Here is a 12,004-nt window from a genome sequence, read left to right as displayed (position 1 = left end):
CTGCCAGAGGGATAGTCAGACATGTGAATGTCACAGGGGTCATGCAGGCGTACCTTCATTACGACTGTAATGTAATAGAAAGAAACACTGCATTGCTTTGGCGGTAGGAAACGAGTAAGCAGAACTGCCCCCTATTATGTGCCATGCACCATGCCGGAACAGCAGTTTCTTATCATTTCAGTTCCCCCACCTTGAGCTGCTTTAGGAAACGCAGATTACAAATCAAAACTGATTGGAAAACGGAATTGAAAACGGGTTGATAGTAACTGCCAAGAGTTAATGTGCTTAGCTACTGTGAGTGAAGTTACCGTATGACAAGGTAACTTTACAGTTTAACCGTATATTTCAGGGACCTTCTACTAAGGCAGCGATCCACAGGAAATTTTGAGAATGAATCACTTCCACTTTAGCTGAGTTATTCCCTGGATGCAACTGCTCACTGCTCTGAAACTGAGAATTTCTTTGTGTTATGTGCACACATTTTTGTGGTTTTAGACTTGAGTCAGTTTGAATTAAGGATAGCTTGCTCCAAACTAACCTCCCCTGAGTTGCTAACCTTTGGTTCCTGGATGTATGGAATAATCAGCAATTTAAAGAAAAAGGGACAATATTCCCTTTCCTGCATGCAGGATTCCAGTGTTCCCTAAATCACTTTCCCTCAGGCTCGCAGTAACAGTTCAGCCTTTTCGGGAGGCACCCATGCTTTTTCGTTTAATCTGTGTGTATTATCTGAAGAAAGAAATCCCTGGTATGTCAGTGTTAACCATAGTTAAATATTCCAATCGTCCATGGCAGTCTGTGCCTTCTACCAGTTTTCAGCAACTTGTTGGAAACCGAGGGTGCTCCTGACCAAGCATGGCAGAGTTTCAGGTACCAAATATTACAGTGGGACCACTCAGAAACCACAATAAAGGCTGTTGAGATAAAACAAAAACGAAGACAGATAAATCTCTCGCAGTAATAGTGGGCATTACTAAATGATTCATTTTGGGGAGAGAGGGTAGGGGATGTTTGAGTGCCGGGAGTGGGAATGTTCTCTCTTTAAATCAATCGCAAACTTTCTGTATGAAAGATCAATTTCTCAAATGGCCGTCTACCTTCAGGTCCCAATAGTCCTAGCCTCCTTGCTGCCCTGCTGATCTAAATGGGAAGGCTAACTGCATTACGGTTCTTGGAGTTCCCCCAGCGAGTTCTGTGGACTAGTCACTTTCTTCATCCTTGATTGAAAAGAATTGAGAGTTAGAGAATGGAGTAAACGACCATACCCGGCTTCTGTTGCGGCAGGTTAAACTGAATTAGTCCCGCTGTTCTGTCAGCCTGCAGTATTGTGCCATGAAAAGGGCCGCCTCCCCCACCCGGGTAGTAATCAGGCAGAAACAAAATCAATGTATTCATTTGTATTAGCGTGTGAACAGATGAGAAAAGCCAGCAGGAGTACTCTTTATTGTCCAGGACTGTGTTTTCACTGGATAGTACTACCACACCTGTATCTGTACGTGCAAAATCCTATTCTGCATAAGGTGTTCTAATATATTTATATTTGACCCAGGACTTTCATATTAGTGCTGTGTTTGTTCAGTCAGAATATTCCAGTGACCGAAACATGCCCTTACACCTACAGCTAAAGATTTATAGTTTAGTGCATTGGTTTGAGGGATATAATGGAGGGCTGTAACTGTTACTCAGTCTGAAGGAATGCTAGCAATAAGAATAAGCCTGAAATTAATGCTAGGAATTCCTTGCATTTTGTAGCAGTGGCAGTTGAGAGAAGGGATGGCGCATGATCAAATAAAAAGGTATTTGCAGCTGTGGTCCCACCTCTCTTCATATTACCAACAGTAATCGAGTTTTTCCATGCAGCTTTTTCACTAATTTCATTTTCACACTATTCGGTATACAAATACAGGGTAAATGTTGTACGACTCGTCCCTCTGGAGCGTTTCCGAGTTCTTCGAGCTGGTGCGAGTGTTTACTGCTAAACCTGAACTCGCTGTATAAAGATCCCATTGCTAGGCTGACTCCTGGTTATGACTGTTGAACCTTAGCTCTTCAGTAAGTCAAGCACCTGTAAGAGGAGGGCACAACATAAAATATTGAAAAGATGAGACTCAAGGACCTCAGTATGTAGACACAAGGTGGAGGGAGAAGCAGAAATGATAAATACATTCAGATATGTGCACCTCAAAAGTATAAAAGTATACAATTCTTTCAGTTTAAAAGAAGTTCTAGACCCAGAGGTCAGGGTATGAGGGTGAAAGGGTCTAGGCTCAGGCAAGGATTTTAAAATGCATTTACCCACTCACCTGGTTGAGTACATTTTCTGAGTTGGTGGGCAGGGGATCTGGAGGGAAAAGGCAACAATGTCTGTGGCCCCAACTGGAGCCCCAGAGCGGCAGGCAACAGAACAGTCTTCTGCCACCTCCGGACCTGGACAGCTAAGGAGCCTTTGGGGACAGGAGGAAGCAAGAGAAGAATCATCTGGGTGTAGGGGTAGACTACCGATATCGTTGACTCTCATAGAGGCCTGGAGCCAGGAGGTGGCAGAAGAGTCTTTTGGTTCCAGTCAGGGGCCAGAAGCAGATGGAGGCAGCAGAAGCATCTTCCAAGTGCAGGGGAGAAAGACTGGGAGAAGAGGCATCAGAAGGCCATGAGGGGAGGGCACAGAGGAGGAGAATGAAAGGGCTGCAGGGAGGAGAGAGAAGAGAAAGTGAGGGCAAAGAGGAGGTAAGAAACAGACGAGAGGAAGGGCTACAGTGAGAATTTGGGGGAAGTGGGAGAGTCGGAAAGAGAGAGAGGTTTAATTGGAGGGATCTAGAAGAGGAGCGAGAGGACTGTTCCAGGATGTGGGGAGGGAAGTGGAGGAGCGTAAGAGTGAGCGAACTGCACTAGTATTGATGTGTGTCCACTCAGCACATACTCCCTCCATCTCTTCCTCTCCCCCAAAACAAACTATTGGGGAGGGCTGGAAACTGGGAGTACACGGGGAGTGGATTTCTATCCCTGGGGAATAAGTACTAAAGAAATTTGTGAATTTCTGGATCTGCACAGCAAAAAGTAATCAAAACATGGAACAACCTCCCAGTGGAAGTGGTAGAGGTAAAAACAGTTATGGAATTCAGTATAGCATCAAGCAAGCGGTTGCATCCTTCATTTCAGCGAAGCAAGGGTAATGCTGGAAATCAAGTAGACTTTGTGGTATTGCAACAGGAAAGGAAAATGGGCAAACAAGATGTGCCTTGCAGTCATTATCTGCCTTCGCAGTTAAGGAGAAAACATCTGGTCCTGTTTACTAACTGCAGTGCACAAGTTCATGTGCATCAGTGCTTTCTCCACTGTCCCTGATACTGCAAACGTTTCAAAGGAGAAAGAACAACTTTAAGCTGGCATATGAAGTAGAGGAGAGAGGATCAGTAAACTGTGGAGGTTTCAGTTCCAGAAAGAAGTCAATGTCACACCAACATAAAGAGTGTGGGGACAGGAGGGGAGGCTGAAAGAGTTCCTGACATTAGACAAGAGAGTAGAGCACCTATTGCCTGATCTATCTTTTCACTGTAGCTTTTGGATTGTTTTTCAAATAAAAATATTTGCAACTTGTTCTCATAAGGAATTGTGTTAGTTACGCCTCTTGAGAATAGGTTACATGTGCAAATTGTGATGGGGTTTATATACGTAATACCCCACACCAGAAACTGAAGGCAGATAGAGGTTTGCTAAGATAGCAGCATGGACCCAGAAACAACGTGAACAATACATTTGGACAGACAGAAGAAGATGCAAGACAGGAAGCCCTGTTCGGCATTAAAAAGGGAGTCTCTGGGCAGAGCTTGGGGAAGAGGGAAGTAACTGAGCTCCAGTCTCACCCTTCAGGTCTAGAAAAGCCTGTGCCCAACAGCTAATGGAGGGCTGACATGCAAGAATAGGAGAAACAAGAGTAAGAGCGGTAACAGACCAGAATGGAGGTGGGAACCAGACAGTCCAGACTTGAGGAACAAAATCTAAAGCAAGACCTGGGGAGGAGTGCATAGAAAATGGGTTTCAGACAGGGACATTTTTAAACCATTAGGCACACACATCTTTCATATTTTTATGCAGGCATACACATTAAATGTTTTATGTACGGTAAATCAGATTGAGATTAGTGTGTGTATAAGGATAGATTTTGAAGTCCTGACTTGTTAATTCAGTAATAGAATAGAATGCCCTTGAGGGAGGGGATGTGTCGTCATGCTTTTTCAAGGATGGAATTATGCAGCATCATTTTGGTGGAAATAAAGTTCATAGAATTAGACCTTCAGCGGTAAAAGACGACAAAGCTTTAGCATTGCACAGCAGGGTTGGGCACATAGGGCCACTGTGGAGTGCAAGCTAGTTCAGTGGTGGCAGCTGGCAGCTGATATACAGCTCTGGCAAGAGAAAGGAATGTATACTACCGATGTCTTTTGTAGGCCATGGAGTCATCCAGAAGAAGGTCTTGCGTGCTGTGTTTTTGTTGTCCTTCCAATCTCTGGAGCTCCAGGACTTGACTCTTCTCTGCCTTTGCCTTCTAAACCTATTATGACAGGGCGTTTCTTGCTGAGTGGACATGCAGTCCAGCCAGCAGAAGCTGGGGGAAGGCTGACATGCCTCTTCAGTTTCTAGAAGTCAATGAGTCTAGGGGAGACTGAGAAATGTTCTAGGACATCTATGGCCTCTATTATAGACCCTATTCTAGCTATTCTCCATGCGCTGCTCTATATCTGAGAAATGTAGTCTAGCCCAATAAGCCCGGTGGTATCCAACCATGGAGCATCGCCCTGTGGCCAGCAAGGGAAGAAATGCCGGAACAGAGGATGTATTTGTCCCAGTTCAGTTCTGTTGCAATCTTTGTGATGTTTTCATAGATTAGTAAAACTCTCCTGCAAATAGTTAATAGGCAGTCAGTTTCACGAGCATCTTATCTCGCCATGTACTAAAAATGGGTTTCTAGTAGTAAACAAGGTCATATCAACAAAATATGCGTAGTGTATTAAAAAAAAACTAAGCAAAGAAAGATCAATACTGGTAACAAAGAAAATATAACTATAAACATAAAGAAAATAACAGATAAGAATTAAAATGAATCTTTAACATGTTTTTTACATGAGTGTAAAAACAACGGACAACAGCAAACAATGAGACAACTCATGTTGTGGGCAAACTGCCTGCATCAGGTCTTCAGAGACCATGCAATAAGCAAAACATATTTTAAAAGGATGCAGTTTAGAATAAAAATTGTTCTATAATCTTTTGAATGTACATTAAAGAATAATTTTATGATTCCTAGAAATATGGGAAGCAATTTTTGCGAAGGAAAAGCTTTTTAAAAAGTAGAATTTGAGTTTCAGGCCTCAAAACAGTGAAATTGCTGCAGCCTGATAGAGCAGCTAGAGTAGGATTATGTCAGGAGATTATAATTAGAGAAATAAAAATGTCATAAGCTTGTAACTAATGATTAAATAGATTTTTTCATTTTGTTTTAGGTTGTGATTTCTCGTTCCGGACAGACAAAACCTCACATCGATTTTCTTCTTGATACGCACCCAATCTCTCCTGAAGTAGTAATTCAACAGCCAGCACAACAGGATGGATATATACTCGTTATAAGTGGGATGAAGGTAAGTTCTAAGTTTTTTCCCCATTTAGGTAAAAAAAAATAAAAAATAGCTAGAACATCAAGTCACATTTGCAAAGCGATCTGAAGCTGGCACAGAACAGAATGTTTTAAAAATCCTTAAATAACAAATCCATTTCTAGACCTTTCTCATTAGAAACATCTGACAGGATCTCTAGAATATTCTACAGTCATGCAATGTCCCTACCTACAGATATTTGGTATTATTTCATGAAGTTCGTGATGATACAGTGCCATTAAGTATGGATGCTAATTATCCCAATAAATATTGGTTATATAAAGTAGATCACAACCACCCAGCTAACAGGATAGAAACATTAATAGGCTTAATGAGGCTAATTTTCAAAGGCATTTCCTTGGGTAAAACTGTTTTACCTGCAGAAATGGTCTTTTACAAACTTGCCTTTCCAATATATGAGGAAACTTACGGGCCCAAGTTTACCCGGACTGAGAGAAGCGTCCTGGGGTGGAGTTGGGGAGTGCATACTTTATCCATTTTCAAAAGGTATGCACATAAAATTTCCCACAGCATTTTCTACCCATGTAAGAGCGGACTTAACATGTGCCAGTCCATTTTTTGCTGCCTAATTTAGGCAGGCAGCTTGAAAGTTAGCCCCAAAGTTTTGGACTGTTGGAATGCTGGTATGGGTGACAGTGGCTGCTTTCCATAGAATACCACATGAGAAAAAAAATAGTATTTGATTCTTTCATTCTGTCTATGTTCTTATAGCAATACTTATCTTGTTTTTCGAATATCCAGCTGAGAGACACAATTGCCTTTGATTTTGTGGCAGAGTCTATGATTTTGTCATCCCCTAATTTTGGTCCCAGTCGATTGTCTCAGAATAATGCTCTGACTCATGGGTTGTGTATATATAAAGCTAACCATGGCTACACAACAAGATGGTCATTGTTGTTGGGGGTTTGGTGACATTTTAACTATGGAATAGAAGGTAAAGTGGTTTTGAGATGTGACCATAACACATGAAGATGATTATACACTACAGCGATTGCACCCTGTATTGGCTGACCATGGTTAATTTTGTATATTAGTCACCTTCAGTCGTGTATGGTAATCCAGTATTTTCTGTATTCCTGCTTCTCCAGCAAAAGGCAGACATGTAAGAGAATACTTTTGTGATGGTTTTGAAAAAAATCAAGCTGTTTTCTGAAAAAAATCATCTGAATGGCGAGAAGAAATTCTGTTGCTTTCAATACTTGGGAAAACTGAAGGAACAGACAATAATTCTGACATTAAAAAGGCAAATTGGCTGTGGGGTACAGTCTGCCCTGTATTCACAATCAAACACAATCTTGGTAGCAGGCCCCCAACTGTAGAAATAGAAATTAGTCTGTGCTGCTCCTTCAGACAGAGCTAGTCTTTTCATGTGGAACTATATTTAAAGAAGAACTTTTGAAGAAGTTAGCCCTGTATTCATTCATGGGGTTAAGTCCCGACGGGGTTGGCGCTTTACATGCATAGTTTTTGAATTTTATTAAAGTAGGCATGTAAACTCTCTTGGTAAAACTGTGCACCAAGTAGTTTTATTGGGGATAATCTTCACAGCAGACTTAAATGCGTAACTCTGATTTGAAAATTGGTGTAACAAATCTGCCAGCTGACTTACGCTTAAAACCCTTGCTTACATTGTTATCTCACTTATATAATTCTCTTCTTGTTAGATAATCAAGATTCCACTGAATGGACCTGGCTGCGATCATTTTAAATCCTGTGGCCAGTGCCTTTCAGCTCCAGCTTTCATGAAGTGTGGCTGGTGCAGTGACCGATGTGGGAGAGTGCAGGAGTGTGTGCGTGGGGGATGGACCCAGGAAACATGCTCTCCCACAATTTATGAGGTATATATGCCTTTTCTCATCTCTTTGTGTTCTACTTTATATGGGGGCGGAGCTAAAGACACCCGGGCTTCAAGAGACAGCTCTTGGTCTTTGGAGGTAGCAGCAGGGCTGTAGATGGTAAAACACAACTCTGCTTCATCTTCTGCCCCTCTGCTCCTAATGCTCTCATATCCTTTTCCTCTCAAAACCTGTCCATTTAATTTTTGAATTGATTTATTGTTGTAATCAAAATTACTTTCGTTGGCAAAATGTTCCACTGTTTTAACACTCTACGGGGTCTATGTACTAAGGGCGTTAATGCTCAAATTAAATGCGCGTTAATGCAGGCGTGGCTAACACCCATGTAGAATGTGCATTAATAGCATGCCTGTTAGCATTGGTTCTCTGATTGTAACGCTAACGTGCATGCTAATGATCTAAATTAATGAAGCCATTAAAATATATATTATTTTAATGTATTAACTTTATTATCTATGAATTTGAATACAAGCTGTCTAAGACAGGAAAGTCAACATATCACTTCCCTTACAACCCAGATCTCCACCCCCTCCACTCAGAATAGGGCCTCAGGATATTAAAGCTTTATGCAACAATGGTTTTAAACCCAATTGGTAATTCATGTTTCCATTCTGGTTTTAATGCAGCTTCCCTAGACGTAAAAAGAATATCTTCCTTTTAAGGTGATGAAATCTATTACCCCTTAATATTAAAAGATGCCCCCTTTCATTTGTTTGTAGCTGCTTTTATAAAACTCACCTGTCAAATCCCTGTAAGGTGCTATAATATAATTGGCTCTCCTCTTAATCACCTTTTTTGTATGTTAATAGTTGCAATTTAGACAAGCTATCAGAACATGTAAGCCCCGTTTATATGTTTAGTGGCTCCTCCTTGTATCATTCCATTATGTTCAGTGCTGTTTCCTGCTTTTGTGATACATATAACTCTTCTTTTTTTTTTTCTTTTCTTTGCATGGCAATTTCCTCCTGCTCCTTTGGAGCCCCAGCTTAGTCAGAACCAGGGCTGGAATCCTGGTGTCATGAGCCTTCACTTGCCCTCTATATCACACTTCATTGCACCCAGTCTGGTCATTGCAGTGACGGTCTTAGGCCAGAGGGCATGCATGAAGATTCCCTCTGGAGCCCTGCAATCAGAGACTTTGAATCCAGCCTGTAATTGTCACCCTTTGTCAGGGTCTGACTCAAATACAACACAAGTCACACTTTTCAATAAGGTTTAATGGAAGCAGCACAAGTTCGGAACAATAGCATTGGTTTACAGGTTGCAGAAAATCAAATAAGGTAGTCCAGTAATGTGTATTCTCTTACTGGATAGGTAAAGGGGAAGGTCCAGCACAGCTCTGTGTATCCAGCATGACCCAGCTCAGACCCCCTCTCCTCTGCAAACAAACAACGCTGTGGCAGCAGGGAACTGCTGGTTATAACTTAAAGGCAGCTTTGTAGGCAGGGTGGATCAGCATGCTTAGTCATAACTCTGCCCACAAATACCTAAAGACCAACAATACTAGCTATTCTCTCAGGTAGCTCTCTACTAGAGCTTTAGACCAGGGCCAAGGGATGAAGACTCCCCATAGACCTTACACCCTTGAGTGATAACCTGAACTTCCTATCAGGTTGAGGGCCTCTGCAGTGCAAACGTACTGGAAATAACAGAACATTCCTGACTTATGCACAACAGGTACAGCTTAAAACAGGTTACAGTCACAGTTTGGGTAAAACTCAATTCCAGTTCAAACATATGGGCTACGTCAGTTCACGGGAGTTTCTCTCATAGACAAAAAAAAAGAATGCTGGAGAGACAACAGAGTTCAATACAAGGCTTCACGTTAGCGTACATAGGGAGAAACTCTCACTCGTCTTCCCCTGGGATCACAGGCTGTGCCTTGGCCTCCCAGCCATTTAAATACTGGGAATACCTTCCAGGTGTGCCAGCATTTCTTTTGAACCCCTGAGTCCTCAGGGATGGGCCTGCAGGTCTGGGCTGCAGACCACCTCCCCCATGGCTCATAGGCAGAGCGCATGCCCAGCTCCTTTTGCCCTGGAAGAGGGAGATTGTGAGCGCTGCCTCTACAACATCCCTAGCCAACCTGGGGAGCAGAGGGACCTGACTCCAGGATCGAGCAGGGCAGTGCCAGGCTAATCACTTTCTGATTTTGTTTAGCTGTGGTTGCTAGAAAAATTCATCAAGCTGACTGTAGGCTCAGGTTTCAACTGTTAGCAAAACACACAAACAAGGGCACAGAAGACCAAGTTCATAACTTGGCCAGGGACTTAAGTTCTCGCTTTTTGAAAACGGAGCTCCATGAATTTTCCTCAGTTGTGGTGTACTGTGTGTGAAATAGTCAGACGTGACCTCCTGGATAAGTCTTTTAGAGGAAATAAGAAAACAAAAAAAATCTTCATGATCAGTGTTTCAGGTTTAATGCATTTAAACTATACAACATTTACATTGTATTTGACATCTCAATGCTTGGATGTTGAGCTTAATGTAATTAGAAGAGTAAAGTTTTATGTTGAGTTTCTGACATTTTATGAATGTTTTTATTACCTGCCTAGAATGGAAGATAGGTAGTCTGTAAATTTCTTAAATAAATAAAAGCATAAGTACACCAAATACTTCACCTTTAAAGGTGTAACTTCCTTTATCTTTTTTTCAACTTGCCTCTCCAGTTTTGTAGCCTGATAAATCAATATAATTGCAATTATTTTTTTTATTTATTCAATAAACATTTTCAACTTCTTAAAGAGACCATAAAAAATACTTGAAATGCAATATTGACCTCTCAATGCTGTTTTTGCTTTAGTTGTGAACTATAAAAAAAAAAGATGAAAAAAATATTTGATACAAGTGTTTTGACACCTGTTCACATTTACGCAATAGACAACTCCACACCTACCCTATCTGCCCCACTATCAATCAGTCCCCCAATATCTGGGGTTTATGGCGAGAAAGCTAGGAATTCTTCTGCTATAAGGAGCAGAAACACTCAAGACAAAAGAATATCATCTGAGAATATTATTGAGCATCTGGAGTAAATCTTTCATCTGCCAAGAAGCATTGGGCTTATTTTTAAGTGTTTAAATCCTCTCATTACTTTTCCAGAGAGGAAAAATCTATTTACTCTCTCTCCCTGCTAAATTCCACAAGCGAGGATAATTTGATTGTGCTCTTTCTGGAGTTCATAGAAGCAGCTGTGTTATTGCTTATGAATATTACGTATGAATTCCTTTTATTACATTTTCAAGTCCTAGAAGGTTTAAAAAGCTACAAATCAGAAGGCGTGTTGAGTAAAGCTTGAAGCCTGAAGCTTAGATAGGTTTTCTAGGCCTGCATTTATAACATGATGCACCGTCAGACTGCTGAGTCAGTCTCTAGCAGAACGTCAATTTATCAAGCTGGTTAATAATCCGTATTGGTTGCTGTCAGTATCGCAAGGAGTTTATCATAGCAAACTGATTCATCTGAATAGTTTAAGGTACTTCAGCCCTGAGTTTATAGCCTTCTGCTGTTTAATAAAACTATTTTATAATAAGTTTGGAAAGGATGTACTGTCATTAGCTTATCTGAATTGTGCCTTAAGGTATTAAGGCAGCTTATTTTGTTCTGCTTACTGTAAGGTTTAATATTTTGGGGGGGAGATGAAAAATAATTATTTTCTCACTTTCTATCAGTTCATTGTACAGAAACAAAATCTGCACTGTTTAGTCTGCAATAAATAGAATATGAATAACAAAATGGCAGGGTATGAATAATAAATTTTATTTTTGTTTCTATAACTTTTTTTTAGTCATTGAAAAAGCTTTATAAATCTCCCTTTAATATTTCAATTGCTGTTTTCAAAAATACTAGTCCTTCAAGAAGAATAATATCTACAGATTCTGACGCTGCTCTTCAAATATTTTATTTTTTGAACTTTCTGCTTGTTTGTATTCGTAGATTTCCTGGTTTCCTTTCTTTTCACGCTTTTTTTTTTTATTCACCATTATAAAGATTTACATGTAAACATTAGAAAACACAATTCAAGAATTTGAAAAATAATTCAAAAGGCAAAAACAAATCAATCATAGAAACCCCATAGTGCAAGATTGTGTGTAGCCCACTTATTTGAGGGAGGGACAAGAAACATAAGAAATTTCCATTCACCTCAAAACTAGTCATGAGGTTGTTTTATCATAACCCCTATCCTGCAAATACCCATAATAAGAAAAAAATACAATCAAGAAACTTTTATCATTCAAAAATTTCCAGCTATAAAGGGTCAAAACAGGTATATTGAAAAATGTCCAAGCATTTGCATGGAAATATAAAAAAGAAGATGAACAGAGCACAAGAACTCGAGCCTTCTCCTCAATAAAAACTTCCTCCTATGTTGGAGTAGCCTGTACCACATCAGGGAACATCTTTACCTTTTCACCACAAAAAAAGGAATATATTTCAACTTGAAATATAGCCAAAGAAACAAGTTTTTGTCCATTTTGG

At 40.5% G+C, this 12,004-nt stretch overlaps 1 protein-coding gene across 7 annotated transcripts in view; it reads left to right on the top strand.

The window, feature by feature from the left end:
• Positions 1-12,004, top strand: part of MET (MET proto-oncogene, receptor tyrosine kinase) — a 253,667-nt gene that overhangs the window by 132,558 nt on the left and 109,105 nt on the right. For all 7 annotated transcript variants that reach the window (XR_003858556.1, XM_029615254.1, XM_029615253.1 and 4 more), the window contains 2 exons: positions 5,499-5,633; positions 7,334-7,507. Coding sequence is in view for 6 of the 7 variants with exons in the window: in XM_029615254.1 (XP_029471114.1) it covers positions 5,499-5,633; positions 7,334-7,507 (309 nt within the window). In the remaining variant the exon portion in view is untranslated. The remainder of the gene's footprint in view (positions 1-5,498; positions 5,634-7,333; positions 7,508-12,004) is intronic.

This window comes from Rhinatrema bivittatum, chromosome 9, assembly GCF_901001135.1.
Source record: "Rhinatrema bivittatum chromosome 9, aRhiBiv1.1, whole genome shotgun sequence".
Classification (NCBI taxonomy): Eukaryota; Metazoa; Chordata; class Amphibia; order Gymnophiona; family Rhinatrematidae; genus Rhinatrema; species Rhinatrema bivittatum.
This window is presented reverse-complemented; position numbering and strand designations above follow the sequence as displayed.